The following is a 20,591-nucleotide window of genomic DNA, read 5'->3' as shown; positions in this document are numbered from 1 at the left end:
ATTTACTGGCTTTTTCCCGTGATCCTCTCGACACTGACACGGATCTATATCTCCGTTTGTATCTTTTGAAAACATCGTTTCTATTTTGTGCAAAATTCGTGATAGATTTACACATATCAGTTTCTCGATTATCGATGCATCTGGTTTATGTACACGTTGCGACTTATACAAAAAAATATTCTACATTTATACAAACGTATTCAGCTAAATGGAGCAGAATACGATAATATTAGCACGAAATTAGTTCTCGTGGCTGCCTCGTGAAAATCGAACGATAATTTCGCCAAGTCAATTTCATTAACAGATAATTACATAAGTCACTAAGATGGACTTACGTAACATTAAACAAATGTAAGCTTTTAGAAGTTACAGAGGAGATACATGTAAATTTACAAATAGAATATCTGTACTATTGTAGTCGAGAACAATTTATATATATATATATATATATATTTATATATGTATATGACGTATACGGAATATTACGATTTTTAATATATCGTCGCAGTTTTCCGTTACGATACACGCGCGTTCGCACTTCGTTACTATCTGACAAAAGCCGCTACCTTTTGGAAACGATTTATAATCACGCTACCAAACTTCGATGAATATAATTTGCTTTACTCGTACCCAAGTATTTTGTAGTTTATACACATGTGAGTGGCATTTATGTCATACGAATTCAAAGGAAGCAAAGCTGGCCAGCTCGACCGTAACTCACATTATTGTAAAAACTGTGAATGTGTCGTCCGAAGTACGCTCATGCTGTTATAAATTATGAACAACTGCGAGAATCCATCATCGAAACCGCGTACTGTACATTTGCGATTCGCCACGGAAGAAAAAAAAAGAGAAAACGATCGCGTTTCGTCATCCTGCGCGCAGAAGACGCGAGGGGTTCGGTGATTTTTAAGCATCGTTATCCTCAACGTCGCTGTTGAGAGGTGTTGTCCAGATAGGACTTGCTTCGATTGCAAGAAAGAAGTTCTAGTAGACTCACGCGACTGCCGAATCTCCTGAGAATCACGCCTCAATAAGGAGCTGCTTCGTTGCGTCTTAAGACGCGATGAGCGTTGGTAGCCACATCTTGTTACTATAATTCGCCGCAACGCTATGTTTTCGTTTTTAACACGTGCATTGAGGACCAACGACTCGTTTCTCTCTTCTTATCCTTTCGTCCACTCGGCATGGAACGGTCGCGGTTGTTTCCATCGCCTGCACTTTCGCGGACGTCGCATACTTCGTGGGCACCACCATCAGCACGCGCTAGTCTTATTACTGATGATCTTTATGATGTCGTGATATGGAAAAATCGGTCACCGTTCGCCAAATAGCCATGCGATACCATACGCAAATTTACTTCCGGCCTGCGGTAATGGATGGGAAAGCGTTATGCAGACAACGGTAATCGCCAGTCGCTGCTTCCAACGAACGACGCTACTGGTCGTTTCGATGACGATGAATCCGCTATTGCTGCTGCTGATTCACTTGTTGTGTTGCACGCTTGCCCGCCTGACCATCAGAGTGGGTGGGACGATTGCCGTCGCATTGGCGCTTCCAAAACAAAAGATACACAAAACAGCGACATTAGCGCGTCACCGTCTTCACCACATAAATGAGCTAAAGGTTCTCCTCTCCCTCTCTCTTTTTTTCTTTTCCGGCGCTCCTTCTCTCGTTCATTACATCTAATCTCCCCAGTTTCGCTTTTACTCGGCTCCTTTTCTCTATGATTTCATTATGTGAGATTGAATAATCGACTGGCATTAACATGAGACAATGATGTAAACTGAATAAAATTGTCCTTCATGATAAAATACAATGTAGTTATAGCGAGGGTAAATGTTAATAGCAAGTCTCAGAAGAAACAAACTTCATTAAAATATTCGTTGTTCTTCCTTTTAATATATCTCTCGCCTCTGAAGACATGTTTTGTCATTTAATCTTTTTCGATAACATTTACGCAGAGATATTATCGAATGAAGATGTAACGTAAGAATCACTTGTATTCTTCATTTCCCGCTAAATTATATTGATACTGCAAAGTTCTCTCGCGCAAGATTCTCTTACGATGTGAATAAATTGATTGATGATACCGACAAGCTTGTGAGGAGGAATGAACTTGGAGAGAAGGCTCGCACGATGAAAGTTTTCCCCATGATCAGAGTTTTTCATGATCGGCGTCCTCTACCGTGGCACAGCAGAGAATTTCGTTCCCTCTTTGTCTATTTTTGTCATTTAGAATTAGTGCGATAGCTTTCGGTTACCTGAAAAAAAGTCAACGAAAGAACATAAAGCGGAATTTTGATGAATTTCGAATTACCGTATAGGTTTGCGTATCTATGCTTTAATTAGATTGCAAAATAGATATGTATCGAATGCTTGAAAAAAAATTTAGAACGTTAAAACGTGCACGTTTACACATGTACTGTTCTTCGAAAAGATGCCCCCACACAGCACGCACTAAATTAATGTTAAAAGTATTTATCATTTAAAAAAATATTGATTTCAGCCAATTTAAAAATTAAATATCTGATTTTTTAATGTAACTTGTGCGACAGATGTCAAATTTGCATTTTGCTCGTTTACCTAAACTTTAGACGTGAAAAATCGTAAGTTTAAGCATTTGATGTTCATTACGTTATATAAAATTATATAAAAAGTTTATATAAAAAGTGGAACACTTGTTAAGCAACATACAGCGCGTTCTAGAAAATATTTATTTTTTAATCAATTTTATTAAGGATTATTTAATTCGTATCTTAATTTTCACATTTAATATTTTTTAATATTTTTATAAAAGTTTTATTTATTATGAAAAATGCTTTTCTTTTAAGTATAATGCTTCATACGTTAAGTATAATGTTCCATACGTTAAGAAATAATACTAAAAATTTTTATTTTTGTGCGATATTTGTGCTTGGGCATCCCAATAACATCAAGTATAATCGAATTTGAATCTAACAATCAAGAAAATTACTTAAAAATTATTTCTTGGTCAAAATCACATGCGATAGTCTCAAAATTATATAGTAGACCAGGCCAACGCAAGCCACAGGCAATTAGAGATGTATTCTTCAATATAGAAATTATATTATGGGTTACATATTTTTTTATATTAGTTTTTTTGTTAATCATATTCTAATATAATTTATTAAAAATAATAATATAATAATTATACAAGATATTCCAGAATAATTGACCAATCTCTCACAAACATGCAGAATTTACTAAAACAAAATAGATTTAGCCAAAATTGCAAAAAAGTGCTTGATTTAAGAGATAATTTCTTCTTTTTTATAACTCTAACATATAAGATGCAGCAATCCTCGATTCATCGGGCATGGGAATGGAAGGATTATATTAAATATTTTTTGTAACTTCGACTAAATCTGTTTTGTTTTAATAAATTCTAATTTAATTTATTATTCATCATCTAAATAAAAGTGTACCTTCTCTATTGATCAAGTGAGTTTTTTTCGAAAATAGTTTTATCAAAATAGAAGAAACTATCTTTTTTTCAAAAAGATGTGAGAAATTTTTAAAAAATATATGTATGTACCTATATATGCAGAGTGTCCCGTAAGTTTTTGTCAAGCGCTTTTGTATACTTTACGCAGCCCTAATTCCCTAGAATTGATCCCCCATCTGCGTTCCTATTATAAAACCCTTCTCTTTCTTTGCCATATAAATCTTTTCACTTGCCCTCTTCCTTCTTCCTCCAACAGCATTCTAATAGACTATCTTCCCTTGTTCTCTTTATTCTCTTCTCGTATCTCATAGCTCTTATTCCCCAGCCTATCTTTAATTTAGCTATAACTAGTTCCCTCAGTATCACATATCTTGGGGTGCAGAACTCTATATTTAATATTCATCTCATATAATCCATCATAATTTTCTCGAGACTTGCTCTTTCTTCCCACCCCCAGATCTCCACTCCACCAAGCGCTTTTTAGCTCAGTTTAGTCCGCTCTATCTACACAAAAGCGTTTGGCAAAAACTTACGGAACACCCTGTATATACGCAGATATTAACAAATTTAGGTGGCTTAAAAGTAGATCGCTTCTGGTTCTCTGATAATATCAACAAATCTATCGCACTATTTTAAAAATCTTTACTTAAGGTGAAAATAATTATATTATAAATTATTTAAAAAACATACTCTTCAGAGATCTTAACTTAAAAGATAAATATCTCGGCATCGTAGAAAAAAATTATAGAAATTTATGTTATGGTTAGTTTTAATTTTTTCATCTGCATGCTCATGAGAGGTAACCACATTTTCCGAAACATCTTGTATTACGAAAGTGCAATTGACAGCAAGCAATAGTAATAGTAACTTCTGATTTTCATTTGGAGAGAATGCTTGTATGTAAGTTAAATATGAATGAATATATTTTTGATGGTTTTTTTTTACTCGATATTCGTCGTATATCAGTAGCATATATAGGATGTTTTCATTACTACGTCATGGATATATTCTCATAATTTTATAAACAATCTTTTGAAACAAAAATATTATGATACACTCATTTCGGAGGTAGTCACTTTTTAACTTTAAAAACTTTTATAACTAGTTTGTGTAAATTATGTAAAAAGTAAGGTGCTCTCCCCCCCCCTCTCTCTCTCTCTACTTACACCTTTACAAAATTAAATTTGCGGAAAAATAAATAATATTCAGTCATTTGTAATTTAAAAAATTACTATCATTTGTTTTACAAAATACACCATTAAAATAATATAACAAGACATCCTATATACAAATATGCACATTGAGAATTCTTTCCAAATAACAAAATGTATCCTTCCATCTTCTTCAATCTATTTATCCTCAATTAACATAATTAATCAAATAATTAATTAAAGTACCATGCCACGGTATTGCGACACCACCTTCCTACCAAAATTAAGCTTCCATTCAACTAACGCGTACCAAATACATGATCTAGCGTTTGCACAAGCATAACACAAATGGCAATCTTAAAATCGATTTTTCATCACGCACCAATAAATCGTGAAATTTGATAAGAGCTATAAATATGTAGTGATAAAATTGAAAAATAGAGCTTACACCATCATTAATATATTATAAATTTACATACTTAAGGTGATCCTAATACGGTCAAACATTAAATGTTAAACAAAGATAGATGATGAATCTGCGGCATTGGAGGCATCCGAGTGACGTTTCCGAACGCAGCCAATATTAACTATATTTACATGGCACTCTTAATCGAGTTTAATATCCGTTATGAATAATCATAATCATTCCATTCTTCACAGAAATAATTGTGAATTCATGATTGATGAGTTTCAGTTGATCTACAGTTATTAAATCCGATTAAGGGTGCCGAGGTAATTGATGGATCGATATAGAATGTAATAGTGTATGTAAAATTATAGTGAAATATATTGTTAATAATACTGATCGGGTAAGGTTGTAAAGTACTAAAAATATTAATGTATACTGTCAGTATTACTGGTAAGTATTATTGATCGTGTAGGGTCACCTTTAGCATCATAGTCATACAGGAGCTCGATATACAAATATAAGTAGAATCGAAAACAGGCTTAGAATGTAATTTTTGTCCCCAAATGTGCAATGTTCATGCAACCAAAAACGAGAGTGTAACAAGCTCTAAACATTTACCGATGTGAAGAATTCTATATATATGAAGTGATTTTAAAATAGGTCGCCAAAAATTCGCAATGTATTTGTTAACCAATTGATTTTTTTTCTTTTTCACTTTCTTTTTTAATTATTCAATTGATATCTAACATCTTAAAAACTGAACAAAGTAAAAATCTGAAGTTTATTTTAAAAAAAGATACGAAAATACCTAAATTTTATTATATATTTCTATTATTAGAAATTATAATCTCAAGGATATTGATGTTTCGATAAGAAAAACTCAAATTGATCGAATAAAATTACAAAATTCAGCGACGTACTTTAACATTATTTCAAATATATAATGATAAAGAAAGTCTTGCATGTTGTCTATGTTTTCTAAAGTCAAAACTTTCCTATTATCTGTATTACACTAATTACAACCGAAATAACTAACGTTTCTCGAAATGGTTTGTCTTTGCAAGCTTACATATTCTTCGAAAATGTCCACGGATTTCAGTAGAGCAAGTTATACCCAGTCGTTTAGCGGATTTAGTCGTTCTATATTGTGTAGCAACTCACTTGGACTTGGGCTGCATTTCTCCTGCAGCAGCTAGTAGCGTATCCCTACGATGCAACCGCATGCTGACCCTTCGCTCTTGTCCACCCGCACCCGATGCTGAAAGAGATCATCAGAAAAAACATAATGCATGAAAAACCGCACAAAAAGTTCAACCAACAATCGTGTTCTATATATGTTCTTTCGTATCGTCAACTCACTGCCATCCTGCTGTTTCGTAGAACTCGCTTTTATGGTCTCCATATACACATTTATACATACAATTTTATATACAATGAGTCTAAAAAGTATTCGCATATCTTTTTAAAAATCTCATTTTTAAAAAGTAAACATTAATTAGAAATTTATTAACAAACAATAAAATAGATTGTATATTTATTTAAATTATTTTGCCTAACAAAAATCAAAAATTGTATTATTTGGATGCGCAAAAAGTATTTATACAGTTCATACATTTAGCTTTTAAGAACTCTTTTGTTCATAGGTCTGTTTTTTATTGCCGCACTTTCTGAACTAGTACACACAGTGCAATAAGTTGAAGTGAAACAAATATACGTTTGTTTCACTTTAACTTATTGCACTGGTTCAGAGTGCAGCAATAAAAAACAGACCTTATATATATTAGGACGGAACGTTTCGTTGTATAAAATTGCTCATTAATGCTATTTATTTACTATAAAGTTTTTTTAATAAAATTTTTTTCCTGTATGAATACTTTTTCCATTCATTGTATGTATAAATAATGTATACACATGAAAGCTTCCTACCGCCTTTCGACACACACACAGCAGGATTTATACACAAATCCAAAAGCAATAATAAGGGAGCAGCAATATTTGTTCAAAAGTTTTTCAAAAAAAATTACAAAACTCGGCTCTCTTATACACTCGCCGATACATTTCGGTCAGTACATTCAATCGTGCAAATAACTGATCGGTAATTCGAAGAAAAAAAACAGGAAGTAGAAAAAAGAAAACAGTCGTAGAGAAGAGCACTCGTTATACATTGCAAAACACACGTTTTTTACAGTACGTATATTGTATGTTATACCCACCATATGTCAATCTGCAATCTAAGACTATTTTCGAGAGACAACATAATTTATATTAAAAAACCGTAACAACAACCTAAACGAGTGTGGGTTTGAGTCTAAAATAGTATCGCTGCATTACAAAATTACAATCGTTTAACTGCTGTATCTAATTTTCTCATTATCGATTTAGATGTGCAATATTTTGTTTGTATTCATACGCACAGAATTGTAAATATATTCAATGTAAATATAATGATAGTAATGACAATGATATACAAACTTAAATTTCTAAAATTAAAATACTATTCTACATAAATTCATGTAAATTGACAAAATCCAACATACTTCTTAATTGCAATCTTTCTTAATAATCATAATATACATTTTTAAATAGTTTTTTATTATATAGCCTAATATTTTAAACATATATTTGTTTGAGTTATAAAATATTTTATAATTTTTATTTAAAATTTTTATTTTATTTTAAATTATAACAGATTTTATAATTTTTTTTTATTTTTTCAAAATTTTTGTCGTGTACACTTTCTGTCCAAGGGATATATTTTTTAAAATTTTAAATTTATCGTCACTTTTTAAATACTGTTGCAATCTTTCAAAACAATAAATAGTAATAAACGAAGTAAGATAAACCTCAAGAGAGAGAAAGAGAGCGAGAGAGAGAGAGAGAGAGAGAGAGAGAGGGGGGGGGAGGATCGTGTATTATTTTTAATCGTATGTAGGATATGTTCGTCAGATTGATGCATCATATTCGTGTTTCAAAATGTTATATGTTTAACAAAGACTCTATATCAATCGGGCGACGCAGGAAACGATGGATAATCTTTCACTCTTGGCAATTGAAATGGAAAAATTATTATAATAAAAAAAAGAAAAGCAACCGAACAAATGAGAACAATTTCAAAAAATAGATCAAAATAAGGAAATGGCACGTTTTCGTGAAGATAGATGATGCGACAAATCCAAAAATTAGATGAAAAGTAGATTTTTCTCTCTTCTCTTTTTCTTTCATCGTATGTATACGATTTCCAGAACCAACATCTGCAAATTATTCGCGCTTGGGTTTTTCCATTCAAGCCAAGTGAGAAATAATTTTGACAAGGATAATCGACAATGTCGTGTGGTGAGATAAATAAAAAGAGACCAGTCCTTGAATGGAAAAACATTTATTTGCTACTTTTTTCTTCATCATCATCATCATCATCATCATCATCATCATCATCATCATTATCAATAAAAAAAAACAGACTGATTACAGATATACGATATGAAAACATGCTAGACGAGTAAAGAAAAATAGAGAGAATGGACGACAAAAACAACGTCCCTGATGATCTAGTGCATAGGAAGAAGTTGGCAGTATCGAGATATTAATAATGATAAATCTCACTCGATTGTTACGACTAATGAAAATCAAAGTTTCTCTCGAGATTACAAAGATCACGGATAAGTAACAAACTAAGACTTTATCTTCCCTATCTAAGCTTTGGTAACCTTTTCACGTCTCTAGACGCTGTCTTGTGGCATATACATGTTATGTGGGACATTTAATAACAAAAAAGAAATCAGGCTACTAAATTGCGAAAGCTCATCGAGTCATCAACCGTTAGACTACTTCTTCCATTTCACCAGAACGTATCGTTAAATGTATTAAAAACTAATATGTATGCTTGATTAATTATTGAGTAAGAGAATTGGTCGAAACTTTACAATCGTTGCAGAATACAATTGATTAAATGATGAAAATGTCAATGACTAAAATAAAAGAACACAACATTGTTTTCTTTTTAAATGCTAATTATAATTAACACGTTCAATGCGAGCAAAACAAGTATCGCGATGATTTTTGTTCATGATATCGAACGCAGTACATTTCGTGCTTATTCTTCTACAAATTGTAGAGAACATTTAACGCTCTATACTTGGATTTTAATGATTAATGAGCAACAAATTGCAAATATTTGATATTTTGGATACAATAAAAAAAATCAGTCATAAGACCTCTAATCACATATGAAAATAATTAATCAATAGTCTTCAGATCATTTTTCATTGCTTGTAAAATGAGGTTATACATATGTATAAAACTGTGTGTGTGTGTGTGTGTGTGTGTGTGTGTACTTTTTCAATATGTATACAAGGTGTCTGGAAATTACCGCCAAATGTTTCGTGCGTGGGTAGAACAGACTATACTGAGTCAAAAAGTCCTGTACCAATTTGCGATGTCAGCAATAATTAATGAGATAGTAATTACTAAAAATTGCAAAATAATAGTCTTGAATAATTTTTTACTCAAATACTATCAATTTTACAAAAAGACTGCAAGAAATAAAAATCATTTATTTTCTTCTCATAAAGTTCTCAGAATTTTTTCAGAATTTTTTATTAACTTTTTAGTACTGCATTTATTATTTTTACCAACATGAAAAAATACAATATTAAAAAATTCTGAAAAAATTCTCAGAACTTTATGAAGAAAATAAATGATTTTTGTCTCTCGCAGTTTTTCTGTAAAGTTGATAGTATTTGAGTAAAAAATTATTCAAGACTATTATTTTGTAATTTTTAGTAATTAATATCTCGTTAACTATACTATTGCTGACACCGCAAAATGGTACAGGACTTTTCGACTCAATATAATCTGCTCTACCCACGCACGAAACATTTGGCGGTAATTTCCAGACACCCTGTATATTAAAAAAAATAGTAGTCACACATCGTACACTTGCAAGAAAAGTGACACAAGTAAAACATTAAATTCTTTAAAAGAAAAGAAAATAGCGTATTTTTAAATTAATTATTTATTATAATATTAAATATAAGTTAGAGCTAATCACAAATTGCTTGTTTCAAATTCTCTAGAAGTAATATAGGTATTAACTTTGTTATGATGTTATCAATGTTACGTTACCTCGAAAAACTATCCTTTTTCTGATTTATTTTATTAGGAAAATATTCAACTTGTCATTTTTCCTAATTAAAAGCAGAAGTATTTAGAACGCAATAAGCACATAATACAAAATTGAAAAAATTTCGACTTGCGTCACTTTTTCTGCGAGAATGCGAATCATTGATTGCTATTTTTAACATAATATACAAAATAGCTATTAAATGAGTTAATTGATAAACATTTGGTTTTTATTGTTATGTTTGTCGAAACAATGTATAATTAGAGCAAAAACATAGGATTAGCCGACAAAATGTCATTAATAACTATCTTTTTATCTTATTCACTCTTAAGTTTATAAATATATAAAGAGAGAAGAACGTAACCTAAGCAGAACTTCAGAAAGGAACTGTAAAAGATATTAGTCAATTTTTATCATTTGATTGTACACCATCGTAGATTTTATGACAAGATATTGCAATTACTCATATAGAAAATATATATATATATAATTATATTACATATTTAAAAGAACTAAAAAATTGATTAAAAAAAGGAGTTATTTTACGTATAACATCAACTTTTCTGTACTTTGATGTTACAGGACGGCATTGTAAAGTTTTAAATATCAAATAAAAGAATAAAAAAAGGAAAAAGAGTTTAGAAAATAAATCAAATATTGTATCATAAAAATGATCATCTCTATGATACTGTGATCAAACTTTGAATGATAAATGTTATCAGTCTATTAATTTTAGGTCAGTCTAAATAATTAAAAGCTCATCAAAGCGTAAGAATAAATAAATTATAAAAAATTATTAAAGCCATGTATTCTAATATATTATTACTTAGTTTATAACCTGTGCTGCGCGCAATTTATTTTGTTTTGCTATCAAAACTACTTCAAAGACCAAATGAATTTCGCTAGATAATACATGATGATCCGAAAATACATAATCCAAGACGAACAAGATGCAAAGAACCGTTTCACGACAATAAAATCTACTAATATATTAAAAGTAAAAAAAGAAGTAAAATGGGCATATATATAGCAACGTAATCGTAAAAGAAATTAACAATAAAAAACACATTTGATGTATATACAACTGTAAAATATGATAGTCAAAAATAATTTTAAATATAATAATTTTCGTTAAAATAATTTAAATATTTCTATGAAAATGAAATTCTTATTATCTTCTCTTTTTCTGATATCTTATTCTTTCTCTGGTATCTTATTTCATTATACTGTTACTACAATTGCATTTGTGGCAGTGTTAATATATATTAATTATTGTAATTTGGTATGTGGATATTATCAACCGTGGAGTAGAACTTAAATAATAAAGACAAAAACAAAATCAACCTTGTCACGTAATATCATATGCGGCAAGAATACGCGCATTAAAATCTTGCTACGCGCTTCTCAAGAGTTAACGAGCATATCGATCCTGTGTGAAGCCACAAGTATATAAAATTATCAAGTCATATATGCTTACACTGTATACGTATAGTAAAAAAAATCCTCATACTCTCTTCATGTCGGCCATTACAATCCAATCTAATTGATTTCACTATTATTTGGGATTTAAGGCAATCGTGTTTGTTCGAAAACGGCCAAGACTTCAATGTGATTATTTGCATTAATAATTCGGCAATGTAAAGAATATCAATGCATCCATGATAAATATTGTTTTCAATATATGTATATATATATAAGTATTATATAAAAATAAATATATACATATATATACAGAGTGATAAAAAAGATTGGTGACAAATTTTTGTATTTATTAAATCATTAGTAACGCATATGAAAAAAAATTTGAAGCGTTAGTTATATCTTATTAAATATAAAACAAAAAAATAAATATATATAAATAATAATAACGTTTAAAATGATCACCTTCAGCTTTGAATGACATTTTATATTTTAAGGAGCTTCAGGAACGCATCAATAATGACTTTCTACGGCAAAATTTTTCCAGACAATCAATAGCGCTCTCTCTCCCCCCCCCTCCCTCCCTCTCCCTCCTCCTTCTCTCTCTTACAAGTCTATCGTCTTTCAGCAACATAATTTCTTTTACATGTATATTAATATGTAGTTATTTTTTAATTATATTTTTTAACGCCGAGATTTCGAACAGCTTATTAAAAGAAGTTGTCATATAGTAAAGATTTTTGTTCTTCTATAGAATCTATAGCGTTACAATCCAAATCGATCCTTGGTCTTCTCATCTGGAAATGAGGTTTCGAAACAATTATTTTTCCGGAATTAGGTTGTTAATATTCAACCTCCAACCTGAGAGATCAATGCATATATCTACTAATATATAGGACCTATTAGTTTTTAACGCCAGCTCCGAACGGCGATGGCAAATATATTTCGGCGATTCATAGCAAAGATGTCAAAGATATTCTCGGTGGTTTGTCTTTCGAGAAGTGGTTATCCATAAAAAAAAATGCACGGTCATCATTAATGCGTTCTCATAGCATCTTGAAACTTACATCAAAGCTAAAGGTAACTTGCATGTTAATTTTTGGTATTTAATAAAATAACAGTTTTCGTTTTTGTAAATATACGTTACTAATGAATTGATAAACGCAAAACTCGTGGCTAAACTTTATCATCCTATATAAGATTACGCAAAATACTCAATATGAAAATTATCTTTTTCGTAGAACATATTTCGCTTCTTAATTATCGAAATCTTGGCATAGTTTAATGCAGAGTAATAAGAGATCGCTTAGTACGTGATGTAAGAGAATGCGTTGATTTTCTCTCTGAGAGTCTGTAAAACCTATTCATTTTTAAATACAACAGACGAAAATATCGAGAAGAATACCCTTAAGAATATCCAAGTTACCCTGTGGTTTACCATGAGCCAGATAATCGTTAGATTTTGTAATGCTCACTGCGTCCAGATCGTCTCTGATTATCCATTTTATATAACGATCACGTTTCTCTGCTTCGGTAGTGTTCTCCAGAGATTGCAAACCGTCCGTACAACCTAAATGCTGCAGATTCTGTAGTAAGTACAGTCTGCCAAGATGGCTAATGGAATATCCGATCTCTAAGCTGTCTTTATTGCCACTCATGGTTTCTTGCGTAGCGACACTTGCGACAGGATCTAAAAGTCTCGATTGCACCAGTTCAGCAGCATTAGTAAGATTATCGGATTGCACTGATGGTTCGCTCGCGCCTAAATTATTCTGTCTTATCTGGAGATACGGTAGTGTCTCGGCGCTGAGACATGTATTTCTTTCCACGATATTTGTGTTTAAAAGATTATTCGAATCTGCCGTCATACGAAATGTACTCTCCTTAAGCTTCGCGTTTTTAGAAAGACCGATAAAATTTTGAATAAAGGCAATATTTTTCTCATCGAAAGAACCGAGATTTGACTGGACGGGAGCACGATCAGTTAACGCGCTTGGTGCACGTTCAAAAAAATCAATATCTTTCTGATACCTCTGTAAAAAATATTCGCACTTTTCCTGATCGGTCTGAGGATACTGGTTATTAATCGAGCATTTTTCTCGTTTTAAGAAATCCTGATGTTTCTCGCGCTCCCTGAGTAAAAAATGCAAACTTCTACCAACTCTTTGGAAAAAACTAGGCCGTTTGCGCTCTTTGCTCGCCGCCATTAAATCAATGGACTTTTTCGTCAACTTTTGCGAGGAATCAAGACTCCTCTGTTTACCGTGAAAAAAGGTTTTCGGCCGCTCTTCCGGCAGAAGATCCAGGCTCTTACAATCTGCCGTGGGTAGATCGATGCTTCTCTCGAGCGATTCTAAGCTTCTATGCGTTTTTTCTTTATTACGAAAAGAGAAATTTCTGCGTTTATTAGTGAAAGCTTCCTGCAATAATTCACTGCTGCTTTTCTTAAAAATCTCACCCTCCTTCTCGAGGAATTCTACGTTTCCCGAGTCGCGACGCGTCTCATACGCCGTAGTGAGACGTCGTGCACCGCTCATTGTTGGACACTTGAGTTTTTTGTCACCGTCATAGTCAACGTAGTCTTTCTCTCTATCTGGACCACCGAAACAATTCATCGAACCGCCTGAGGTCGCCGCGACGTCATCCCTATCGTCCGTCATCCGTCGAATGCAATTCGAATCATCTGTTTCTAAATCTTCAAACATCATGACCTCGCGATCTACGTCTTTCTCAGTTTTATGCCCATGAAAAAAATAACTCTGCTTATCGAGCTGACGGGACGTTGTGTTTGGACTCCTCTCACGTGGTCTACTTAGCACCGGTTGATAATAATCGCGCGATGTGGTCGCGGGATTTAAATCGACGGTACAATTGGGGCCTAATTCCCGATTACGTCCTAAATTGAGACTGGTCAGGTCTAGAGAAGCCGCTACATCTGACGGTGGTAGCGGCGCCGCTCTACTACTCGGTGTGGTTAACTTGAATGTACTAAATTGACATAGATTTGCCACGCGTGTCGCGGCAACAGTTTCATTGCAGCCAGATGTGGGCTGTTGCGAGTGTCCGACTGTCACATTGCGTTGCGTTTTTCGATCGGCAATAGCAAAATTCTGGCTTGCGCAGAATTGTTGGTAGAATTGTATTTTACCTTGAAGATCACTCTTGTCCTGATTGTCCTGGTCGCCACGAGTCTCCATCTCGCGTTTCTGCCGGATCGCTCGCAGACTAGCATTCGGTCCAAGCGTCGGGCCTACCGCCGCTACGGACGCATTCGGCAAACATTGCCGCGTGTAGGGTCTAAAATCAGAAGAAAACGTAAGTTTTACAATAAACAAATGGAGTATGAAACATACAAAATGGAATATATTATACATTATAAAAAAAAAAAATTTGATAAGGTGTATAAATGGAGGCAGGCAATTATTTAGCAAAATTTAAAAAGCTGTAATTTTTTTAGTTATTTCTAAACAGGCTAGAAACTTGTTTTGAATGAAATAGATATACTTTAGATTCACGAGATCTTTAAATACAAGATTAAATATTAATGAAAAGTATTTCTGCAAACTATATTTTATTACTCATATTCGAAACGGCCGTTTCTTGATTCTATGCTACAGATGTTAAAAATAGAGCACATTTAAGAGCAATAAAATAAAGATGCTATTACTAATGAGCGTTTAATGTTGCGTTTAAGAATTTTTCAGAAAAATGGGCGTTCTATAACAATTAAAAAAATCATTAACCTCGATCGATGTTCCTGATCATTGTTGGTCCCGGAAGGTAACGCCGCATTAGATGGTTGCGAATGCATGGGCGCTTGCTGCGCAGAAGGTAACGTCGGTTGTCTCGCGTTACCAAATTTCAGCATATTCCAATCGAAAACATAGTCGTAGGTAAAGCCTTGACCATGAAACAGTGTCCGGAAAAGTTGTCGGAGATGCGAATAATCCGGCCTTTCCTCGAAGCGTAAGTCTCGACAGTACCTTAAATACGACGCAAACTCCACTGCAATAATTAATAAAATGTTTACTTCTTATATATATAATATATATATAACATATAGTGTAACAATAGATTTTGTGGTCAATTTAGAATTATTATAATTTGTGCTAAAACTATCAAGATATCAATAATTTTCGAGTTATAAATGATTGAAGAATTTTTACGCGAGCTAAATTACAAAGAATCAAATCTTTTATAAAATTATATTGTTCGGTTAAACTCACAAGGGGATGGCATGGCAGTGAGGGGGGGAGGGGAGAGTAAGAGTCACCGATTTTAATTAAACTTAGTAACGATATAGAATCCCTAAAAAAAATATATATATATATATATCTCAAAGAATTATTTAAACAAATTATTAATGCAGAATTATTAAGAATATTCAGGGATTCTAAAATATTTTGTGTATGTAATGCGTGCTATTATCTATAAACAAAACTTACCAGGATAACCTTTGCAAAGCTCTTCTACAGGAGTAGACATTTTCTTCTCGGAAATGCGTTCGTACTTCTGTCTCTTGGTTGCTGCTTTTAAACCCTGCCACGGTAGACTACCTCTATTAAAGTACATAAGGACATAGCCCAGAGATTCAAGATCGTCCCGTCGTGACTGTTCAATTCCTAAATGCGTATTTATACTCGCGTATCTGTTATCACAGTAAATGGATTAGTCAAAATGATATTATACGGATATAATATTATACATTTATCAATACAACCAACCTGGCAGTTCCCGTCAGATTTTTGTTTTCTCGATAGGGTATGTGCTTGTGTGTGCGCCCATCGCGATACTTTTTAGCTAATCCGAAATCTATAATGTAGACGAGGTTTCCCTTCTTTCCCAAACCCATCAGAAAGTTGTCTGGCTTAATATCACGATGAATGAAGTTGCGACTGTGAATATAATCTGTTCTACTTATCTGTAGAATAGAAAAGTTAAAGCACTGTTATTGTAACTGTATATTGTATTTCATGCGCATGCTTCATGCTTCAAAGATCATATGCAGAAATATAAATAAACTCTTTATTCAATATTTGATTTTATTATTACATGTACTATATAATACATGTTAAATTAGTAACATTGTTTTTTGTAAAATATAATTTTTTTTCTAAAAATGCGACATTTTATAAAATAAAACTAACTAATGCCTGTATTCCTTATTGTTAATTTTTAATCTACATTTTCAATGACATTTAAAAATGTGTTTATAAATGTACATATATAAATCATATAATAATATATAATACTATATATATAATTTATTACATAATACATATGTCTAAATAAAAAGAAACCGGATTAAACTTGTAAAAATTTAAATTTTATATTTGTACAACGATACGGCTTTCACTATGCTCAAACATTTCTTTGAAAAACTTTGTCTCAAATCGCGCTAAACACTTCGCGATTTAGCTTGGCCGTATCAAAACACCGTCTCTTGAGTTTCAATTTTAAATTTGTTTTTTGGAAAACAAAAAAAATTAATCATAAAGAGTTAAATCTGGCAAGATCAAAGAAAGCAAGAAAAGTCAAGAGTACGATGAAGACCATGTTGAGTTGTCTTTTTTAATATCAAGGAGATTGTGCATTAGGAATTTCTTTTTGCTGGTCAGATTGTATAAATGTAGATTTTTTACTGCAACATTTTAAAGTGATTATGTGAAAATCATTGCAAAAAATCGAAACGACCAAGGACTTCTAGGCTAAATCGCTACTTAAATCAATTTGAGACAAAGATTTCCAGAGAACGTTTTGAGGCATGGCGGATGCGGTGGAGTCATTATATAAATACAGAATGGAAGCTACTTTGAAAATTATATAGTGCAAATTTAAATTAGGTAAATATTCAAATTATATAGGCTTAGAAAGGGGTTTCTTTTTAACTGATCTATGTACATGTATGTATATTTATTTATAAACACATTTAGAAGTATTAATTATTATAAATGTCGATATATATAACTTCTATAACTGCATAACATAGTTAAAACAATGTCTCTTGCAAGAAAAAAAAATTTATTGAGAATTTAAATATTTTTTGGCAAGAATATGTATAATAATATTTTTCTGTAAAATAAAGTAATATATAATTAAATATAATCACAATATAAAATCTGAACGTATGGTAAAGCATTTAGCAAACACTCCTGCATATATACGTTGAAAAAGATCTACGTTTAGCTTTTTATTTAGAGTGCAGCCATAAATACACAACTCTAACAGAATCCTGTCTTTGTACTGTATATTAATAAAATAATTATATAAGAAATTCTGAGATTCTAAAAAAATTAAATGCACTTTTTGTTATTAATCAAAATATCTATTAAATTAATTAAGTCAGTATGACATAAAAAAACTGTAAAAATTTTAAAAACATAGTATATTGCTTTAACAATATATTTTATTTTGACGCAAGAAATAATTATTGATCAGTTATTCATATACGATATCTAGATAAAATAAATTTTTATAAGAATATTTACCAATTGATCGGCAAGGAGCAGAACTGTTTTCAAAGAAAAACGTCTCGAACAAAAATTAAATAAATCTTCCAGTGATGGTCCAAGTAACTCCATCACCATAACGTTATAGTCACCTTCCGAACCACACCATTTTATAGTTGGTATTCCAACTAAAATATTGAAAAAAGAGATTATACTATAATAATGATACAATGTTCTGATAATTCAAAAAAAGTAAAATATCAAAAGATTGTAATTATAGTTTAAACTAATTGTATCAGAGAATATCACACTTCCTTCCCTTCACTTTCTTCAAAAAGATTATGCAACTGTATTACTAGTGAAATATTCACAGTATAAGTGTTATTTAACTAACGCAATAAAAATTTTATAATTAACATTATTAAGTCTTAATAATTATACATTTCAAATTACAATATATTTTTTTTATATAATCTTTCTCTTTAAAAAGTTATTACCAATTTTTACTTATAAACCAATTGACAAACAATTCTTAGAACAATTAAATATTTGTTTACTTAATTGAAATCTCTGTATCATGCTAAATTTGTCTTTTTTAACTACTAATGTCAGAAAAAGATGCACAAGCACATAGATATCAGAGATACACAGCTGTGTGTCGTGTTGGGTGGAAAGAAAAGATATTGGATCAGCTGTCAAATAAATGAGAACGCGGATACAATTCCTCGTGTAGAATAAACATTCAATTGATAATACAGAAATATTGACTTACCGCCTCCTTGCATCATCTTGTAAAACTTGGACTCTATATGCAACTGCGGATGTCGTGTTTTTATGCATTCTAACTTGATAGCGACTTCCTCACCCGTGGAAATATTGGTACCTATGAATAAAGGAAAAGTTCCAGAAGGCTCGTTTATGTGTGCAAATACGTTTACATGGATGCTATGGACAGGATATATAAAGAAGACAAAGAAGGTGCGCGGAGAAATGAAAGATAGAAATAACGGAATAAAAAGAGAAAGAAAGGAAAGTGGGAATAAAACATTACGAATCAGCGGTTTAACGCTCTCTTGCGCGAAATATACAAAATCTATTGTAGATAATATCATCATACACAGACGTGGAGGGTGGGAGGGATGAAGGGGGGAGAGGAAGACAGGATCGGCATCGAGTGGCTCGCGAGTCGCGACTCGCGCGGACATGCGGTTGACGAGCGGCGGAGAGGGGTGGGAGGAACCTTCAGCTTACCTAGGTAAATGTCGCAAAGGGAGCCGCTCCCGATTTTCCGTCCTAGCCGGTACTTATTACCAACACGTAGCTCCATCGTACACAAGCCCGTGCGGCGCACCCCGATGGAAGTATCACGGTCGCGGTTGCAATCACGGCGGCGGCGGCGGCGGCGGCGAGGTGACTAATATGTACACACACCAACAATCCAGCGTAGGGTAGGCAGCGCGGTACAGCAGCAGCTGACCCGACCTGAGCGTAGAGTGATACGATGCTCGGGTCTCGCACAACAACGGGCAGCGCGCGTGCTGGACTCCGATTGGTTCGCTCGCTCGCGTTACTGGCTCGACGGCAACGATACCTCCATGCTCGTCGCACAGAAACTCGGACCGATTGATCTTGAACCTACGGGCATTTCTTCGTGGCTAGTCGCGACGAACAGAATAGCGCACCTCGTTGCGATGGCGGTCGCGCTGATGGCGGCGGCGCTGCGCTCGCGTTTGTCTGTCGCTACTCGCTTTCTCGCTGTTGTGTTGACGGCGCTGCGCCGCTGCTGCCAGGGCAGAGATCGCAGATCTGGCAGATAGGCAGGAATCACGACGGCATCGCAGGAAGGTGACGACGGCACCGAGAGGTTTGTCCTACGGGAGTGGGAGAGGTAGGACGGTCGATGATCACTCGCGGCCGTCGTGGCGAAATTCGATGAACGTAGACACCTCGTTTATAGTGTAGCTGCAATAGCGGGACGGGAAGAAAGATCGAATCTTGTAGTAAATGTCGATTCGACTGTAGGAGCGCGAATAATGACCAATGAGAACGCACGTCGCGATCGCGGTAGGGCATCTGCCCGCGGCCCGAGGCGTCCAAGCGGACCGGTGACCACCAGTGACGAAGCACGACCAGAGATGCACCAATCGCGACTGCGCCCTCACCGCCCTCACGACGTTTCGTGAACGACGTGAACACACGTTCCTCAGGTTCCTCTCATAAAGACGACCACTGACGAAAGGATTAAAGGAAGGAAGGAAAGGAACGAGTGTTGCTCGAAGACAGCGCCCTCATGTATACTCGTAAACAATTGGATGCATTCAGAACGACAACCGCTCATTAAGCCCGGATCCTCGTACAGTGTTTTAACACAGAACGCTGATTGGTGTAAAGCCGGTTGCGGGGATAAAATTTGCCTCCATCACCAATCAGCGTTCGGTCCAATTCGTCAAAGCTCTGTTGCTCTTAAGAGGATCCGGGCTAATGCTGGATTCACACTGCATCCGATTTGCGTCGTACGACGCTCTGCAACCAATCGGAAAACAGGATTCCGATGGATTTTGCTTCGTATCATCGA

The 20,591-nt window shown here is 33.7% G+C and overlaps 1 protein-coding gene across 5 annotated transcripts; it reads right to left on the bottom strand.

Moving 5' to 3' along the window:
- Positions 1-1,157: 1,157 nt before the first annotated feature.
- Positions 1,158-20,228, bottom strand: LOC108770880 (casein kinase I). Of its 5 annotated transcripts, XR_001940622.1 has the most exons (10): positions 19,268-20,228; positions 18,789-18,899; positions 18,056-18,204; positions 16,292-16,488; positions 16,013-16,215; positions 15,311-15,572; positions 14,716-14,864; positions 6,191-6,287; positions 2,189-2,264; positions 1,510-1,554 (listed from the first exon to the last, which is right to left on the bottom strand). XR_001940622.1 is itself a non-coding variant. In XM_018522621.1 (9 exons), the coding sequence occupies exons 1-9, from the start codon at positions 19,341-19,343 to the stop codon at positions 1,485-1,487; spliced, it is 1,314 nt and encodes a 437-aa protein (XP_018378123.1). In that variant the 5' UTR covers positions 19,344-20,228; the 3' UTR covers positions 1,158-1,484. The 5 variants fall into 5 exon arrangements, 4 of the variants coding, with proteins under 4 accessions (XP_018378123.1, XP_018378124.1, XP_018378125.1 ...); XM_018522621.1 differs by lacking the exon at positions 2,189-2,264 and having other exon boundaries at positions 1,158-1,554; XM_018522622.1 differs by having other exon boundaries at positions 1,479-2,264.
- Positions 20,229-20,591: the final 363 nt, after the last annotated feature.

The sequence above is a fragment of the Trachymyrmex cornetzi genome, unplaced genomic scaffold (assembly GCF_001594075.2).
Source record: "Trachymyrmex cornetzi isolate Tcor2-1 unplaced genomic scaffold, Tcor1.1 scaffold1376, whole genome shotgun sequence".
NCBI lineage: Eukaryota > Metazoa > Arthropoda > Insecta > Hymenoptera > Formicidae > Trachymyrmex > Trachymyrmex cornetzi.
Note: the sequence above shows the minus strand (reverse complement) of the source record. Positions and strands in the feature narration are given on the sequence as shown.

What these genes read in the sequence shown, in the direction of transcription:
- LOC108770880 (XM_018522623.1), bottom strand. Translation starts at nt 19,343, where the DNA reads ATGGAGCTACGTGTTGGTAATAAGTACCGGCTAGGACGGAAAATCGGG. An exon ending in CAAGATGATGCAAGGAGGCG is followed by an intron (nt 18,205 to 18,788) that starts GTAAGTCAATAT and finishes TCAATATTTTAG; the next exon opens with TTGGAATACCAACTATAAAA. An exon ending in GGCTCATGGTAAACCACAGG is followed by an intron (nt 6,288 to 12,993) that starts GTAACTTGGATA and finishes GATCTCTTTCAG; the next exon opens with CATCGGGTGCGGGTGGACAA.